This window comes from Perca fluviatilis, chromosome 18 (genome assembly GCF_010015445.1).
Source record: "Perca fluviatilis chromosome 18, GENO_Pfluv_1.0, whole genome shotgun sequence".
Lineage (NCBI taxonomy): Eukaryota > Metazoa > Chordata > Actinopteri > Perciformes > Percidae > Perca > Perca fluviatilis.
The window spans coordinates 6,287,001-6,307,220 of NC_053129.1; the positions used below are offsets into that span (position 1 = coordinate 6,287,001).

General features: G+C 40.2%; 1 protein-coding gene across 4 annotated transcripts in view; it reads left to right on the top strand.

The window, feature by feature from the left end:
* ddhd1b (DDHD domain containing 1b) overlaps positions 1 to 20,220 on the top strand; it is a 104,143-nt gene that overhangs the window by 29,451 nt on the left and 54,472 nt on the right. For all 4 annotated transcript variants that reach the window (XM_039781973.1, XM_039781976.1, XM_039781974.1 and 1 more), the window contains exons 8-11: positions 5,107 to 5,179; positions 6,456 to 6,605; positions 6,915 to 6,979; positions 7,281 to 7,459. In XM_039781973.1, the coding sequence (XP_039637907.1) occupies positions 5,107 to 5,179; positions 6,456 to 6,605; positions 6,915 to 6,979; positions 7,281 to 7,459 (467 nt within the window). The remainder of the gene's footprint in view (positions 1 to 5,106; positions 5,180 to 6,455; positions 6,606 to 6,914; positions 6,980 to 7,280; positions 7,460 to 20,220) is intronic.

A 20,220-nucleotide genomic window follows, 5' to 3' on the forward strand; every position in this document is an offset into this window, starting at 1 on the left:
GCAGTTTTTCAGTAACTGTTTTCCCAGTTGGAGATGTCAGTAAACGCGTTCTGCCTGTGTGATTTGCCTAGAAACCTGTCAGTCAGCAGCTATACTTGTGATTGGAGGATAGTTATGGGGGAGGGGCGTTCCGTGCCAGGCGGCAGGTAGAGAGAGCGGAGCTCGTTCTCTTAAGACATCCATGACGGAGCTGAGAGATGCAAGCGAGTCAAGCCTCGTGCACCAGCAGTAACACTGGCCTTAGGACTCCTAAAGGACAGGAATTACTGTTATTATAAATACTAGATTATAGAAGATAGATTGACATCCCTGGCGGGAGACTTAGCTACAATTAGCCACAAGTTAGCTGACGTGTGCTAAGCATGGATGTATTAAGAGAACAGTTCTAACCTCTGCCACAGCTTAGGCCTACATTTAAAGTTAACACTAAACCAGCCTGCTTCTACGTGAAAAGAAATGGCAGAAATAAACAGACTTACTTGAGATTTGGAGGTTCCAGGTGAACTTGTGGAAGCCATTGCAGATATGGGTAATCTGTGAGGATGCCTGTGGAGCTGCGGTCTCTCCCAGTAGCCTATGCAAATTACCTGTACACCACGCCCCTTTGTCCCTCCCCTCAGGCCCCTCCTCCCTACGCCAAAACAGTGACAGAAAGTTGAAACTGAAAACCAGTGACATTGTAAAAATCCTGACAGCGTAAAAAAAAAAACTGTCACTGAAAAAAGTCAGACATCAAGAAAAAATGTAGATTGGCATTGAAAAACCTATCATAATGCAAAAATATGTCAAAGTGAAATAAAATAATAGCATTGTGAGATTATTACTTTTTGATGTTTGTGTTTTATATTTCAGTTCAAAATTTTTCAGTTCCAATATTTGTTGTTTCAATGCCAATTTTTATTTTCAATACTACAGGTTACTGTCACTGTCCTGGCTCCATATCCCTCCATATCTTCACCGCTGTGGGGTTCTCCCACCTCCTCCTGTCCCTGGTCGCCTTGGCCTTGTATTCTGTCTCTGTCACGTTTCTGTTGCCCTTTTCTCTCCCCTTCCACCTCTTCTCTCTCTCCTTCCACCTCTTCTCTCTCTCCTTCCACCTCTTCTCTCTCTCCTTCCACCTCTTCTCTCTCTCCTTCCACCACATCTTCTCCATCTACCTTGCTCACTTGTTCATTTTCTATTTCTCTCGCCTTTCTCTTTGGAGACAAAAACTGAATATGCTACCTTTCCTCTTGATTTCTGTAAGATTCAAAGTAACGATGTTTTCCTTGACAGACGTTGAATCAATATTAGCTTTTGTAGCCTACTTTACACAGAACAGACGTCAGACCCTAAGTAACATTGTATAGTTGGCGAAATAACGTTCTTCAACTGTTGTTTTTATCATCTCAAAATCAGCATCCGCAACTATGCTAGCACTGTGCTTTCGTTACAAAATTTCATCTCTTGATAGATGTTAATCCGTTTTGACCTCTTTCCTCCAGTGTCTCCATTCAGCGGCGACTCCTGGCCCCTCGCCGACGCGCCACTCAGTTTTCCAAACAAAACTCTCTCCGCTCTGGCATCATCTTATGCTGCATTCACTGTAGTCGGACATTGGAGACGCACGCTCGTAAATTGTCAAATTGGCCATAACTTTTACCGTAATTCGTTGCTGCCAACTGGGGTGGCAGCAGGGGTGGCAAGGCTTTCTTTTAGGGTGGCAGTTGCCACCCTATGCCACCCCGGTAGATCCGCCCCTGTTCCCAGTGGATTTTTGCATGTCATATCATTGGTAGCAATATTGCAAGAACAAAGGAGAGATTAAACAACACTCACTCCCATGGCGGCCTGGGTTGGGACCCCCCTTTTCGTCACTTTTTTACGCTCTGGGTCAGAACCGATTTGGCATTATTTCTCAACATGCAGGGTAAAACCACTTAGTTAAGGTTAGGAAAAGGTTGTGGGTGAGGTTAAAAAATTTACGTTTGAGTGACATGTGGGACAAGAACGGGACATTAACCCCAATCTCCTGGGTGAAAGTCCTCCGCACCAGTCTCAATTTAGCACCTAACTAGTCTCAATTTAGCACGAGCAGTGGTGCTGAGTAAGGCCAGATCCAAAAGTTCTCAATGATATGGAATTGCATTTTATTAAATAATTGAATAAGGCAATACATATTTATGTAAATGTAAATATATAAATGAGTCTATATAGTTCAATAAATCATTTTTAAGGAGGATTTTCAAATTACTCAGGGGACTTCATTTCTTTAACCCTTGTGTTGTCCTTCGGGTCCCAGTGACCCGAAGGACAACACAAGGGTTATGTACTTCCGTTTACTTTGTTGAGAATTGCTCTCTAAACAAGGGTTAATACAGCACCTTAGTTCTTGTTTGTACAGCATTTTGGTCAGCTTAAACTGTTTAAATGTGTTCTAGAAATAAACTTTACTTACTTACTTTACAAGAAACAGGGTTTAGAGAGCAATTCTCAACAAAGTAAAGGGAAGTACATCATCCTTGTGTTGTCCTTCGGGTCACTGGGACCCGAAGGACCACACAAGGGTTAATCTGAGTCTGTGAGATAACCACTACCCCTTAATTTGAATATAAGGAAGGGAAATAAATAAATGTGGACGTATGAAATAAAAGTCCCTTGTAATATATATAAATGTGTACTTATGAAATAAAAGTTCTCTGAAATAAATAAGAGTGGTTATTTGAAAAACATAATTCTTTAAATAAAAAACCTCTTTATTTCTTATGAACTATATTGACTCATTTGTATATTTATATTTAAATATTTATTGCTTAATAATTTATTTTAGGATGCATTTCATAGGCATATTTATTTACAGTATTTATGTATGTATTTATTTAATTTTGAATAATATGGCATTCCATACTATGAGGGAGAAACAGTAGATGTGCTTCCAGCCCCCAAAATTAATTTTAAGTAGGAAAGCCATGCAAAACAAAATATTACTCATAATGGTCAGAGTATTTTTAACATACTTGGAGTGGTCTGGTGTAGGACTTTAAATGTAGAGGTAAGGAAAACTTTAGAATTATGTTTCCTCCATACCCTATGTAATAGGTAAATATATATATAAATATATATATATATGTGTGTGTGTGATGTAATTGTGTGTGATAAAATTAATTAATTAATTTTAAAACACCAAATAACAACTAAAAAATATACCATAGAATGGTATAGCTGTAGGTGGAATAGATGCAAATAAAATTGGGTATAATTGTGTGCTGTAGCACAATGTAAAGACAACTGAGAAACCCAACAACCTCATGGTGAATTCACTCTGCCGCAAATACATTTACTCCGCTTCACTTTAACCGTCCGTGTAGAGCTGTAGGCTTCTTCAGTACTGCAGAATTGTTGCTAATTCAAAATTGATTAGGAAAAAAACCCTCATTTCGTTCTGAGCTTATCAAAATTGCAACAACCAAGCATCCTCCTACACTGTAGTGCTGTTTTGCATCCAGTTTCCTGTACCTTTAAAATGATTCATTTGTTATATGTTAATATTGAAAACATCCTTGCATCCGCTGCCTCTCCACGAACGAAGCAGTGTTGTTTCTATCGATATGGTTTAATGTTGCGTTACATGACCCATTCTAAATAATAAAGTTAGGCGCACCAGTGCAGCCAAGGCAAAAAGTTAGTCTGGAGCCCTGTGTATGTTTTTTTTTTTTTTTTTTTTGCTTTTCTCTACTATTTTACATGAAATAGTCACTGGAACACCACTGTTAATTTGATTAAAGTGATGGTTCAAAGTAATTTCACCCTAGGGTCCTTTGCACCATGACCTCGAGCCAAACACCCCCCAAGAAGCTTTTTTCACCTGGGTCCAACATTGGACGAGTAGCTGAATAGCTTAGTGCAGGCGCTAATGGATCCGAGAGTACATTAACCCACTAATAATGCCCGAAATGATACCAAACTTCTACACTAGTACAAATAGGTTATGCACTCATAAAACAATGGATTGTAAAGTTTGAAAGTACACCAGAAGTGTATGTAAATAACACTTGCCTGTTGGCTTCTCGTCTCTGCTGTTGCTGCTGCTGTTGCTACTGAGTGCTTACGGCCGTCTACAAATTACAACACCGAAAAGAGATACAACAAAAATATTTATTAATTTAATGATTAAATAAGGTAATGTCTCCAAACTTACCTCAATTATAACTTGTCTCCTGCTAGTTATACTACAGCACTTACTTTAAAAAAATAATAATAATATAAATAATATTTTTGTTGTATCTCTTTTCGGTGTTGTAATTTGTAGACGTCCCTAAGCACTCTTACTGCTCTGTAGCAGTAGAGCAGAAGCCAACAGGCAAGTGTTATTTACATACACTTCTGGTGTACTTACAAACTTTACAATCCATCGTTTTATGAGTGCATAACCTATTTGTACTAGTGTAGAAGTTTGGTATCATTTCGGGCATTATTAGCGGGGTAATGTACAAGAGACACTCTCAGATCCATTAGCGCCTGCACTAAGCTATTCAGCTGATAACGCTAACTCGTCCAATGTTGGACCCAGGTGAAAAAACCTTCTTGGGGGGTGTTTGGCTCGAGGTCATGGTGCAAAGGACCCTAGGGTGAAATTACTCCAAACCATCACTTTAAAAAGAGTTTATGAACTCAGATTAATGGTTTAGTCTGGCAAATAATGTTGTTTCCGTCACTGAATGTAATCAGTTTTTTGCAGAAATCTGGGGTGGGATGTCATGGGGTTGTGTATTTGTTGTAAGGGGCTTCAAAGTGCTTCAAGAGGTGATCCTGTTTTCATCTCTCCCAGAGACCTCAACCTTATTCCCCCATTTCATCAGTCTGCTGAGAGGGGATGAGAGAAGCTCATGAGATCATTATGCTTGTTCAGACTCCATCTAATGATTATGTATTCTTCATAAAAATAATGTATTCAGCCTCTTTACTACTTTGCACACACCTACGTAAGAATTTCACTACCTATGGTCACACAAATTGCAGTAGTTGGTTGCAGGGAGTAGCAGCTCTGACCAAATAAATTTGTCTTTTGGAAAATTAGGTATCATTTGATTAAATTAAGTTGTGTGTATATACTATCCATCATCCCAGGTTGAGGGACTTGGAGGATCAATTCCAGCATCTGCAGACCTCGTCTTGTTCAGTGCCAGCTTTGAAATTCAAGGTAAAGTTGACAAATGTTTGACTGCTTTATCTGTCACTGTTTGTCACCGGCCACTGCCAGCCATTTCCTGTTCAGCATGTGTATGGTTACAACTATAAGGTTTGACACTAACTTTATTTTACCGTAAAAAATTAAGGAGCACATAAAAAACTTTAGGGGCGCAATGAAAGTTTATCAAATAATGTGTTTTTCTTTAATTAAAGGGATACGAGGAGACATTAAAAAGTGATTTCATTTGTTTGAGTAGAAAAAGTATACTAGGACAATACACAATACAGGCTATGTACACAAGTATTTGGGATCGGAAAGAGAATTTGTTTTTGTTTTTTGTTATCATATTTATTATTCCATTATTAGTTTTCTTTGCGCAGCACAAAAATATTTAAGTTTTTCATTTCTAACTGAATCCAGACAAACCCCTGGAGAATTATATCCAGTCAGCTTTAGAGTGACTTAGCCCACATAGGTAACTGCTATTAGCCTACTGTTGGTGTACAGTGATACTTGCAGCTAATTTGTACAATTATAAAATTGTGTTATGAATACAAACGTATTTTCTGTTGATCAATAAATTGTCAGTAATGTTGAATATACAGTAGTGGTGTAATGGACCCACCCCCACGGTTCTGCACGCATGTGAAGCGTGGATTAATTGCCAAGTTTATACTTGGCAATACACAATACAGGCTAGTGTGAAATACAGTTTTATAACACTGTTAACCTGTTAAGTTGAAATAATTTGAGCTTTAACCCTTGTGTGGTCCTTCGGGTCACTGGGACCCGAAGGACCACACAAGGATTATGTACTTCCCTTTACTTTGTTGAGAATTGCTCTCTAAACCCTGTTTCTTGTAAAGTAAGTAAGTAAAGTTTATTTCTAGAACACATTTAAACACAGTTTAAGCTGACCAAAATGCTGTACAAACAAGAACTAAGGTGCTGTATTAACCCTTGTTTAGAGAGCAATTCTCAACAAAGTAAAGGGAAGTACATAATCCTTGTGTTGTCCTTCGGGTCACTGGGACCCGAAGGACAACACAAGGGTTAAACGCATTGCTTGATGGTTTTACCGCAGATCATTTGTAGGCAGCTTTCGTGTATGGGGCGCAGCAGAAAGACGCCACCTTGCAGCTTGTTTAGTTAACAGGAAGCAATGCTGCTAAAACTGTGGTTAGACTTTTTAAGCTATGTAGGAGCAGGTAGGGGCTGAAGACCTTTCAAGGGGAGTGTCTCTTATTCTCTCATGTTCGAATTTAGCCTGTTCTCTATATTGCAGGTAGAAAATTTCTTCTGCATGGGCTCTCCTCTTGCTGTTTTTTTGGCGTTGCGAGGAATCCGGCCTGGAAATAATGGTGTGCAGGATCACATCCTCCCCACATCTATCTGCAAACGCCTCTTCAACATCTTTCATCCCACAGACCCTGTGGTAAGCTACAGCTATCACAACTGAGTGTGTCACTATTCTGCTTAGATTGCAATCATCACCCTCTTTTATTATCTATTATCTGTTTATTATTGCCTGTTGCCAGATGTTTAGGAAGTAATGAGTATAGTGGAATGGCTAACAAACAGAAACAAGCCTTTCAATGGATACTTTTATAAATCTGTGGTGTTGCTATTAGATTACATAGCAAAACAATGAAAACTAGACAAACTGGCAATTGCGTTCAAATAAAATGTGTTGAAGTATTGTTGCAAGACTGCTCAATTATTCATATTAGTTTGTTTGTTTCAGGCATACAGATTGGAGCCTCTTATCTTAAAGCACTACAGTAACATTGCACCTGTTCAAATCCACTGGTAAGACTCTCTTGTGAATATTTTAAAGCAGTAGATACTGTGATCTAATGAATTGTTTCATATTATGCACCATTTTTGTCTATCTTTTTGTTAATCTGTTATTTGTAAAATAATTTTGTTGCTCTCAACAATTTACAATAAGAACAATGGTATAACACACTTAAAACATTATTGATTAATCATGTTTCAGTCTGTTTGTTATTATGTAACCCAACTTTCACTAAAGCTACAGTATGCCTAGTTTAATGAAATTACAGCTGAAGACAGAAGGACCTGAGGTTGATGTGGATGTGATATGCAGGTACAACACCACCAGCCCAACACAGTACGCTCGGATCCGGCCCACACTGCTCAACCCCCCAAAGGAAACAACATCTGTCTCAGACTCAGAGAGCATCCCAAGCCCCTGCACTTCCCCGCCCCAGGCCAGACGCCACTATGGAGAGTCTATCACCAACCTTGGCAAGGCCAGCATCATGGGTGAGCACACAGGGAGGGTAATGGCTGCATGAATGGCAGGTGCAGTAGAACATTCAATTCGATTTTTTTATTTATTTATATTTTATATATGTATAATTTACCTTGAGCAGAACCTAGGCTCTAGGGTGGGCAGCCATCTGCCCAACCAAAATATAAAAAAAAAAAGAGAAGAGAGAAAAAAAAAAAAAAAAAAAAAAAAAAAAAAAAAAAAAAAAAAAAAAAGAGAATAGATGCACAGCAATAGATGCACAGCAATAACAATAATAAACAATAATAAAAAGGCCCTTACACATCAGGGACGTTTTTTGTGTGATAAATTTGCACATCATATATTTTTTCGAACTGCTGACAACTAAACACAGAACATGACTATTACACGGCGATAAAGCAACGTAATTTTATTTTCAAAAAGGTTGATTTTTCTGAGCTTTCACCCTGCAAATAAAGACATCAAATAATCATATTGACAAAGGCAGCGTTTACCAGATACAATCTTCCCTAGACATATGTTTACCACAAAATAGCTTACAGAAGCACGCAGCAGCTGGGGAAAGCTGCAGCATTTATTTGTGCTTAAACTTCAGATTCTAGCTAGTGTACATTCACTTGATATCTTACAGAGCCCCAGAAGGGTCATGGCGACAATTTTGAGGGGACTACTTTTGCATTCCCTCGCAATAAGTTTTGCGTTACCTCACAATACTTTTCTTCTTCCATTCCCGAGACACAGTGGCGGCTCTAGAAAATTCTACATTGGGTGGCAAAGGGGTGGCGAAAGGTCTTGGCAGGGTAGCGTTGGAAGACGGTACACGGAAACCCATTATGTGAATGGCTGGTGTGGCAAAAGAGGAAAAACTGTAAAACTGTGTAACATGATTCTATCATTTGTTTGACCTTTTGTTTGATCATAATTACTGATAAAGTAAGACAAATAGAATAGAAAATAGAATAGAATATTTTATCAGCAATTATGATCAAACAGAAGGTTAAACAAAAGAAACTGTAAAACATCATAAGATAATCTATTTATATACTGTATGTACATATCTAACCCTATAACATATACAACAGAATAGAAATAGCCAAAAACTGAAAACATGTCATTTTACTGAGTGATATGGCATGTTATGCTACTGTACTGCAGTTTATATGGAAGAAGAATAAAAACATACCATGTGGTCCAGGGGGAATTGCAAGCCTACCCTCTTCCTCCCTGTCATCTGCCTCCTCCTGATCACTCCCTGCTTCTGTCCCTCACTCTGAATCGGCAGCCTCCTCTTCATCCCTCACAGTCAATTATTCCTTTTCCTCTTGACATTCACTTATTTCTCCATCTCCTTCTGTGGCCTTCTCCTGCTCTGACCCTCCTGGTCTCTCCAGTTTACTGTCTTCTCCTTCATTTCCCTCCAGTCTCTTCATCCTGTGCACTTCTCTGAATTGTCTTTGCAAAAAGCTGGCAATATCCCCACTTTTAGCTTACCTTTTCACTTTTAGGCTCCAGCTAATCTCTCTAGCTATTCTGGCCTGTACAAATCAAGACGTGAAAAGCTCTGGTTAACTGTAAAAACATTACAGTGTAGGGCCCTGTACCTAATAAGTAGGCCTAGCCTATAACAAATAACAAATCAGAAAAGATTTATCACATGATGCACACAACAGTTATGTTTAGACTAGCCTACTTAATCCCATTAATGTTTTATTTGTTTTCCCAGTTTGACAGTAAAGGATGTAACCTGGTTTAATTTGTGCAGATTTATTGCTGTGATATGTGAGAGTAAGTGGATTTTATTGTAGGCTACTGCTTACCTAAACACCCTAACCACTAATCAAATAAAAATGAGCACGCACTGTGTAGTGTGTTGTAACATAACGCCACCAAAACAGTGACCCTCTGTAAATGTTATGAATTCAAACATGTTCTTGTCTTTAATAAAATCAAAACTAATCAAAGGGCAGAATGCTCTTACGAATCATGAGGGAGCGATTTCACTTTTGACTAACGAAAAAGACTCGCTGTTATGTGTACATGTGTGTTTAAACTTCACCTGGGGAAACTGACTTCAGTACCAGTCTTTGCCGGGATGTAGGGCTCCCGCGCCACAGCAGACTTGCTGTGTGTGAGCCAGACTGTGCAAACGCCGCTCTACACATTTGATGCATGGACAAAGTATTTGAGGGGCAGGGGGCTAAGATTACATTTACAATTATTATTTATTAAAAATGATTATAAATGAGAAGCACGTGACGCTGTGCTTGCAAGAGACTGAGCTCCTACACTCGCCTCCGTATTTCATTAAATAACCAGGTCTATTACTTTTTCTTTGACGCCAAATCATTTTGTCTTTTGTCACGGTGACTCAGTGAAACGCCTGCAGGCACAAAAGAGCGAGTCTCGTTGTCACCTGGGCTGTCTACTCGTTTGGAGAAATTTGCTAGCATGTCTGTGGCTAATGGAGTGGTGGCTAATGTGAACACGTTCTCTAATATGGATGAATTAATTGACCGGGTCTTGGAGAAGCAGCTAAGTGTGCTTAAATCAGTGATCTACAGCGCAGTGAAGGGAGTGCTGGCCGAAATTAATGCCTTGCAGCAACACATCGGGGCAGAACCTGAGAAGCAGGAAGGCATGGTATGTGAGCCGGACCATGTGTAAGTTTTGTATCTAAGCTTTAAAGGGACACTTAACCAGACTGAAAATACATGATAAATACTGGCTGGTAATCCTAAGGATACTGTATGTAAGTCAGTTTACAGTCTATGTTTGTTAACATTTAAGATAGACTGAAAGAACATGAGGTATATTGTCTGTTCAGCTCATAGTCTGAGAAACTAGATTGGTCGGTTTCTCACACAGCTTAGTCCAGAAATTCTTTTAAGGTGTTTATACTATTGTTCATGTTTACCATAAGAATTCACTAGACCTGTTTCGATTAACCTGTGACTTAAGCCAGGAGGTGTAGTTTTGAGCTGGAGTATTGCGCAAACTGCGTTTGATGTGGTCACGCATCTTACAAATAGGGGAGGGGGTCTGCGGTCTCAGAGGGTTAGGGGATTTATTTAACTTGTTATGTTTTTGTCACACCTTGTTCGGAGCTAACAGTTAAGCCTTTGCTACAGTTTTGTCAGCAAAATCCGGTAGGGTACTCGTCGTGTATGCGTTTAAATTTTGAAGATGGCTGAGCTTTCAATCCTTTCAGTTAACATCAGGGAGCTAAAGGGGCCGATCAAACAAGCTAAATTCCTGGACTATTTAAGAAGGAAAAACATAGACGTGGCACTTATACAAGAGTCACACTTAAAACACACACGTAAAAGAGATGTAAATCGTCTACAAAATAAATACTTTAAGGTTGCTGCCTCATCTGGTGACGACACCAAAACCAAGGGCTCCATCGTGTTGCTATCGCGGAAATCCGCACTTACCGTAGACAAAAGCAGTAAAGACTCTTCAGGCAGGATATCTTATATATGTACCACGATAAGGAGTAGGAAAATAGCCTTTGTCTCGGTGTATGCACCAGCTACATATGATGGAAGTTTCTTCCCATGCCTAACCAGTGAATTGCTCTCTCTCAATGAATATTTACTAGGGGAGACATGAATGCAGTACTAGATTTAAATCAGGATAGATCAGGGGTCAATCACACGAAAGCCCCAAAACGCATATCGGACATGTTTAAAGCAGTTGTGGAATCCCACCATTTTACAGACATATGGAGGATGCACAATCCTACTAGCAAGGATTACACCTTCTTTTCCACACGTCACCTCACCCAGTCCTGCATTGATTATATGTTGTGCTCCAGTGAGCTTAAGGCAATGTTCCAGATGATAGCAATAGAACAAGCAATTCTGTCTGATCACAATGCACTGATAACCACATTCCGTTGTGATGTTAGGAGAAAGATCTAGGAGATGGCAATTTAACAATTCCCTTCTCCAAAACACAGCTTTTCATACAGAGTTTAGAGCCAAGTTGGCAGAGTTTATATCAATCAATACTGACATACATTTGGCAAGCCACTAAAGGATTTATTTGAGATTTCACATCTTCCTTTGCGGTCAATTTCAAGAAAAAGAGAGAGGCAAGGATTGTGGAGTTGGAAGAACGTTGTAAATCGTTAGAACAGTCTTTAAAAGTGGATTTTTCTAAATATACACGTACTCTACACGTACAAATCGAGCAGAGCTAAATGATTTGCTAAGAAGGAGAGCTAAATTCATAATGCACAGAGTGAGGAAAATATCTCAACGAATCCTAAAGATATCACCGCCACTTTCCAATCCTTTTATTCAAAGTTGTATGAGTCCTCCTGCAATCCGGATCGGACACAGTGCCAAAAGTTCCTGAAAGAGCTAAACCTGCCTCTTCTTGACCCAGATGAGGCACAACAACTGGGTCAGCCTATAACGTTAGAGGAACTTAAATCAGCGTTAAAAACAGCTAAGAAAGGGAAAACACCGGGGTTGGAAGGAATTCCATCAGAACTTCTACTACAATATTTTGACAAACTAGGACCTACCATTTTACAAACTTTAACCTCGGCCATAGAGAGGGGCACCTTTCATCAGCAAACCAACACTGCACTAATTTCGGTCATACACAAAAAGGACATAGATCCTACGGAGTGTTCAAACTACAGGCCCATGAGCCTCATTGGGACGGATGTTAAGCTCTAATCCAAAATCTTGGCACTATGCCTAGAATGCTTTATTGAGAAGCTAGTCCACCCCAACCAATCAGGGTTTATACCAAAGCGTCATGCTGCAGACAATATACGCAGATTATTCCATGTAATAGAAGAAGCCAAAAACCTTCCAACAACAGCAGCAGTTTTATCAGTGGACGCGGAAAAGGCTTTTGACCACCTAGAGTGGAACTACTTGTGGCAAGTAATGGAGAGGCTTGGTTTGGGAGCCAAATTCATTGACATGGTACGCACTGTATATGTGAGTCCCATGGCCATAGTCTCAACCAATGGCCTGCATTCACAGCCATTCCCCGTCGCACGGGGCTTGCGACAGGGATGCCCGCTATCTCCCATGCTATTTGCAATAAGGCAAAATAAAATATGCATTGTCCAGATCCAGTAACAACTCAATGTCGTTATTTGCTGATGATATTTTGCTGTACATCTCTGACCTTGAGGACTCTGTCCCAAAAATTCTTAAGATCTTTAAAGAATTTGACTCAATCTCCAACTATAAAATCAGTTGGAATAAATCTAATCTTCTTCTGTTAAGCAACGAACAGGCGACATCAGCTATTAGTGATAATAGTGATAAAAGCTAAATTACATATTTGGGCATCACCATTCACGCACCGCTACAGCGAGTTGCCCAGGACAACTATGAAACTATACTAAGTGTTCAAAGAGATCTGGCCAATTGGTCTGTGCTGCCGGCATCGCTACAGTCCATTAATAAATTAAAATGAAATAAGTACTGTACACTTAAAAAAATATCAACCCACCCTCCCCAGGACCCCGTGGACTGGCAGCTGTAATACCAGTTGGCCTTTTAATGTCTCTGCCATTAAAAGACACATATCTACATTCACCTGTCTAGCACCATTGATGCAAGCTGTTGAAAGTTCCATATAAACTACGTCTAGAAAGGTCAGAAGCCATTGCTTAATGGTCAAAGTGTGTGGGGGCTTCCAGCGCACCGCCACCATTTTCTTTGCAGCCGTGAGCTCGTGTAAATTTCTTAAGTACAATGATCCCCTTACCCCCACCGATAAATTTCTGGAAGAAACTTGATACCGTAATTCTGCAGTATATTTGGAATAATAAACAACCTAGACTAAAATACTCTACCCTGCAACGTACCACAAACACGGGAGGCCTGGCCCTCCCCAACCTCAATTGCCAATATGTCTTTTTTCTTCAAAATTCAATCATCCAATCCACCAAACGAGTCAATGGCAGAATAAGCAGTTTGGCATAAGAAGATTTGGCAAATTTTTCATGGGCGCAACCCACATACTCAGCACTGCTGCTCATCCCACAAAGCCTATGGCCCTATTATCACCAACACATTGACCGACATTAAACAGGTCGAGGAGCAACTATGCTACACCAGTAAGTGCCATTTGAACACCCCAATTTGTCACAACATACACTTAATGTCTGGTAAACTTTTGTTTATAACCAGTGGAGTGACAGAGGTATTTATACTCTAGACCAGGGGCCTGTTGCACAAAAGTAGAATGAAGAAATCCAGGATAACTGAAAAAGCGCAGCTTGACTCAGTGTGATCCGCTCATCGCGTCTTAATCGGTTGCACGTTTGCTGAGCCAGGATGAGAAGGTGAAGCTATGTCAAGCCAGGTGTACATAGCTAGGATAAGTGCACGTTCACGGCTTTCATAAATAGACAACGGTATTGATCACAGATTTACTGATGCAGAAATGGAGAAGACGCATGCGGCATATGTTTCACCCTAATGGATAGTTACGAGGAGGTGAAACATATAATATGCAAAAAGGGAAATACGGCTGTTGTTATCAGACAAAGAGAAAAAGCCCGACAGACAATAGCGGACCGACTGAATGCGTAAGGATTTCAAAAGATTTACTTACTAGTCACTCCACAATTTTACAAAGTTGTACACTCTGTTTTAATTGCTTTTAATATGCTTGTTTTAAGTGTTGTTTTTTTGCTGTATCTGTTTTTATGTGCTGGTTTTACTGTAAAGTGTCTTTGAGTAGCCTGTAAAGCACTATATAAATAAAATGTATTATTATTTAGCCTACTTTGCCTTAAAAGTGAGCAGAGGGATTAATGTTCCTTAGGAAATTTACCCTAAGGACTAGGCTTAATTTCAAACCCTTATTTATAATGCGAGAATATGTTTTACAACCATATGCACCAATCTCTATAAGCTATGACTAATTCTAAATATCTTTCTACAAATAATGTTCATACAGAACAAACATGACTGGACAAAAACTAGAAAAAGAAGTAGCCTAAGTGAATTCAATACCTGTAAGCATATCTGTAAAACAATTATTTTTTTATTACAATTACAGCCTATTATTATTCATGTTTTATTTTTCTCACTCCCAATCTTGAAGATGACAAGTGACAGCACCAAAATAAAAAGATTAAGAAGCTTTGTGGGCATTCCAACACATTCCCACTCCCATCTCGTAAAATACGGACGTTTGGTCAGGTGCCAAGTCTCCTTTAGAGTCCACTGCACAGTGTGGGAGGATCCTCCTGCCTCCCCCTGCCTCTCCACGTTGCACGGGGCAAATTTCACGGGGAGAGCAGCGGACAAGCCCATTTCCTCCACATTGTCCCACTTAATCTCCGATGCAAGTGCACCCATTTCTTACCATCTAAACAACTGCAATATTAGGATTTAAATCAAAGTTGTGACAGCAATAGTGACAAGTAATGCATGTTAATAAAAATAAAGCAGAAGACAATGGAATAACTGTTAAACACGTTTATTTCAGCTAGCCTGCTCTGGATAACTTGAATATCCCGGCTTAATCCCTTATCCTGGTTTTGTGCAACAGACCCCAGCTATTCAATGATGAAGGTATGTTAAGTTTTTTGAAGACCTGAGAGCTAGCTTTGAGGTCCCTAAGACATCCTTCTTCCTTTATCTTCGCTTAAGATCAGCCATAAAATGTTATGGAGTACCATGGGGGAACAGTCTTGAGATGCACCCAATCATTAAATGGCTTGTTGATTCTCCGGTCAGAGGATCAGTGTCCAGGATTTATGCTAAACTGATGCAAGTATCTGTAGGAGAACTCCCAATAGTAAAGAAATAGGAGCGAGAGCTGAGCCCAAAGGGGAACATAATTAATTGGGAGACAGTTTGGAACAACATTTTCCACTGTTCCAAGAACCCAAATCACCAGCAGATCCACTTCAACATATGCCATAGGACATATTGGACTCCTCAGAAGAGATACGTCTCTAAAGTCATTCCTACTCCCTATTGCACGTTCTGCCAACCTGAACAAACTGGAACTTTCCTGCACATGGTCTGGGAGTGTGAGTGCATGAGTTTTGGAATAAAACAACATCAATTATATCTGATGTGATAGGATGTCGAATTCCTACTGACCCGATTGTTTTGTTTCTTAATGACTCTAAATTACACCTGCTTGGGAGCCAGAAGAAAATTTGGCTAGCTGGTTCAACCGCAACCAAGAAAATGATAGCTCAGCACTGGCTCCCCCCACTCACTTTGTATAAAACAGTGGTTGGCGTATTTTTTTTAGACATAATTATGCTTGAGCTCTCTACAGCAAGGATTAAGAAAGCTGAAAGAAAGATGGGTCTATTTCCACTCAGTTGCCTAGTGTGTGGCATTGTGCTATGAATCAGCTCATTGAGTTTTACTTTGAGCTGGGAATGCTGGTATACTGCTCAATGCGATGTCAGAGGTGTCACATAACACGATGAACCAACATCAGAGAATCTGCAGCTCCTCATGTTTTGCTAAGAAGTCGTAGCTTGCATCCATTTTATTTCTATAGTTGTATCAAATTAGAAAAAAACTAATATGTTCTTTATCAGACAGCAAACAAACACGTAGGCTACAGATATAACCTATTTAGACACATGCACCTAAATTAGAAACCGCATAATAGGCCCCAGTAGACCCAGAATTTAGGCTGTTAGAGACTATTTTATCAAATTTGAAAATAGGAGATCCTGATACAATATTATTAGACACCATTTTATGAGGTCTAATTTGAAATCAAATACAATGCTATCAGATCCCAAATGTGTTACATGCTACCAAATTGTAGACACAACTTATACCAACCTGGGCATATAGCTTAATTAGACAGCAGGCTGTTATTATAAGAATGTAATACCATATCGGGCATAGCCTTAGTCAGTGTAGGAGCCATTTATATTCACCTTTTTTGGTTAGGTTAAGTTAGTTTATATTTATTTTAGCCACTTGGGGGAGTATTGCATTGGGTGTGGTATGTCACTCTGAATTGGATATATCTGCAGGTGTGGCAATCAGTGAGGGCAAGGTGTGGATGGCGGGGAAGACACAGTTCTTACCGTAGCTGTGATCACCCATTCTATAGACAGCAAGTCACCGCACTTTATTAATTAACCACGCTGGGTGAAGTACTATTTTATGTGAAATACCTCCTTTTCTACTTTTATAATAAACGGGAACACCACCCAACGATAATCAATGCCTGGACTCAAGATCTTTTGCTACGTGTTGAGAATACCATGTCATCCATACCGAGGCTTAGGATAGCCTCAACAACGTAAGAACTTATTCCTCTTCGTTTGGATACGCTTCTGAATTGGACAGGAGCGTCCTGATCGTTTGGATACGCTTCTGAATTGGATGGGATCGTAAAAATATCTTCTGTTGACCACGATGTTTGGATATGGAAAGGATTACCCGTTTCGTTGGATTACCTGTCTTGGAGCCTGGAAGCTTTAATTGAAACACCTGTAAGTCCTCACGTCAACCAGTGCACTGCAGACCGCAACCACGGAAAGCTGGTGGGTACATTTTCATAATCTCTGCCGATGGAACTGAAGAAAAGACTGTTTCAGTGCTGTTAAAAAAAAAAAAAAAAAAAAAAAAGGGGGGGAAGAGCGCTTTGAACGTGACAAAGCGCATTAAACGCACAAAGATGAGTGCAGAGGAAGAAAACTTGCCCGACAAGTCTAAGACTGCTTCTGTGGTTACAGACGAAAATAATATTCCTGATAAGTCTAGTTTTCTTGTTGATGATTCTGGGAAGCGCACAAAGAAATTAACAGCTAAGGGATGTGCAATTTTGTTTGAAAATCTGCAAAAAAATCGGAGATCCCAATTTATGCAAGCTAATAAAATTAAGCAAAGGATTAATGAGGTTCTTTCTGGGAAAATTACGTTTCAAACTGTGTCTGACGTGAAGAAATGGATAAGTAAATATACCACACTGTGCAATGAGGCTTTAGAAACTCAAACTACTTTGCTGGAAATGCCTATGCCAGACCCTGAATACGACAAGCAACAATGCTGGCTTGTACAAAAAACAAAGGAAGTTAATACCTTCGAGAACGATGTGAAGCAATGGTTGGCTGATGCTGCCGCAAAGGACAGTGAGAATTTTGATGTGCTGTCTATAACAAATTATGACATAAAGCCTGAAGATAGTATTTCCAATGTTTCAAGTAAAGGGTCAAAACATGGAGATCACTTTTCTGTCCATTCAAAGACTTCTAGTGTTATTTCTGCATGTTTAAAGGCAAAGGCTGAAAGGGCTGCACTTTTACAGTCTGCAGTTGCTTTGAAAAAAATACATGACATTGACGCTGAAGAAGAAGCCCTTCAAATTGAAAAGGCAAAGTTGAAAAGAAAAAGGGAACAGCTAGAGGTTGAGGCCAAGTTTGCTGCTGTTACAGCTAAATTGTCTGTGTTTGAAAATGTAGGTGATGATGGAGATGATGAGTATGAAGAGGATAACGGAGAAGATGCCATGAATGCCTATCTTCGTGCTCACTCGAAATCACAAACATCAAGTTATTTGAACACAGCTCCTGTTTTGCAACTTCCTAAAACTGTTGCTTTCCAACAGGACCATTCTCTGCCATTGGCTGTACGGCCTAAAGGAAGGCCATACATTCCACAAGCCCAGTCTTCAGTAAGGTCTAATAACCCTTTGTCTTCAGCATCATATGCACCATCCTCTCATAAGTTTGAAGTGCAGGGGAATGTCCCCGGACCCGGACCCATTAAAATTGCACCAGCAGGACTTCAGCCTTCGATCTTACAAGGGAGTCAGCCTACCCACATGCATGACTTTGAAGTACAGGGAAACGGCTCTGGATCCAGACTCACCAATGCTTCAACAGCAGGATTCCAGCCACTGACTTCACAACGGAGCACATGTATGCAATCACAGTCGCATTCCTCTCTCGACAATGTTCAACACTCTATTTTGTATGACCTTATACAACAGCAAACTAACATCACTGCTCAGCTGGTTCAGAATCAAGCCATAGCCTCTCTTCCTCCACGAGTTATTCCAGAGTTTGATGGTGATCCACTTAAATATGCTGCCTTTATTAGAGCCTTCGAGCAAGCTATTGAAAAGAGAACTACAGATAAACAAGAATGCCTGTATTATCTCGAGCAATACACCAAAGGGCAGCCAAGAGAACTAGTTCGGAGTTGCTATAACATGGCTCCTGGGCAGGGCTATGAGAGAGCAAAGAATCTATTGAAAGAATACTTTGGAAATGAAATAAAAATTTCTGTAGCTTATATGGAGAAGGCTATGGAGTGGCCAACTATGGGGGTTGATGATATTAACGCTCTGCAGTCCTTTTCAATTTTTTTAAGGGACTGTTGTAATGTCATGGAAGATTTACAGCATATGGAGGAGATGAACGTGCCATCTAATCTTCGCCTGATAATGATGAAGTTGCCCTATAAATTGAGGGAAAAATGGAGGTCTGTAGCCTGGGAGCTACAGGAGCGCCGTGGTTACAGAGCTATGTTCCCAGACTTTGTGGCCTTCATTGAGCGTCAGGTAAAGATTCTGTCTGATCCTCTCTTTGGTGACCTACAGGGTACGCAACCAGACCCTTCTTCTAAACCTAAGAGCAGATATATTGGAAGAGGCCAAGCTACGGTTGCTGCCATTAATACTGTTTTAGGATCAACCTCATCATCAGCTTGGCACCAACAGCGCAGAGGGCCAGCTTCACAGAGGAACAGCGAAGAGTTATGCTGTGTGTGTAAGAGCCAGCATTCAGTGGAGAAATGTTCACAGATTGAAGAGATGACACACAGGGAGAAATTGGATGCGCTGAAAGTAGGTAGAGTTTGTTTCAGCTGTTTGAAGAAAGGTCATATGAGTAGGGAATGTGACAAGCCTTTGATATGTGATATATGTAAATATAAACATCCAACTATCCTACACATTGAATCTAAAGCTAAACCACAGGAAGTGTCGGTCAATAATGCACTTGTGTCATTGGAGACATGTGGCCATATTGGGGCCGGAAGTGATGAATGTGTTCTCTCCATTGTGCCTGTACAGGTGAAGGCCAAGTCTGGGAGCACAATTGTGAATACCTATGCCTTTCTAGACCCTGGGAGTTCAGCTTCATTCTGTACCCAACATCTCATGAGAAAAATTAATCTTTCAGGAGTCAAGACTGGCATTCTTCTTGAGGTTTCTGGATTGGATGAGGAAAACTTCTTGGACTTACCGGAAGTCTATACTCAGAAGACCATGCCTGTGAGTAGAAAAAACATTCTCACTCAACAGGACCTAGAAGGATGGAAATACCTTGACGGCATTAAGGTTTCCAGTCTTGAGGCAGAGGTGGAATTGCTGATAGGCACTAATGCGCCGAAGCTCATGGAACCATGGGAAATAATAAATAGCCAAGGCGAAGGACCATATGCTGTCAGGACTCTATTGGGATGGGTCGTGAATGGTCCGCTGAGAGGTGGCGAGTGCAAAGGCAAGTTTGGCCATCCTGCTGTCACTGCCAATAGGATCTCAGTTGCTAAACTACAGGACTTATTGGTTGCCCAATACAATCAGGATTTCAATGAAAGATCAGATGACGTGTGTCCTTCCAGAGAGGATCAAAGGTTCATGAAAATAATGGAGTCTTCAATGCAGATTGATGAAGGACACTACTGCTTTGACTTGCCTTTTAAAGCTAAAGATGTCGTCATGCTAAATAACTACAGCATTGCAGAGCAGCGTCTCTTGAGTCTTCACAGGAAGTTCAAGAGGAATAAAG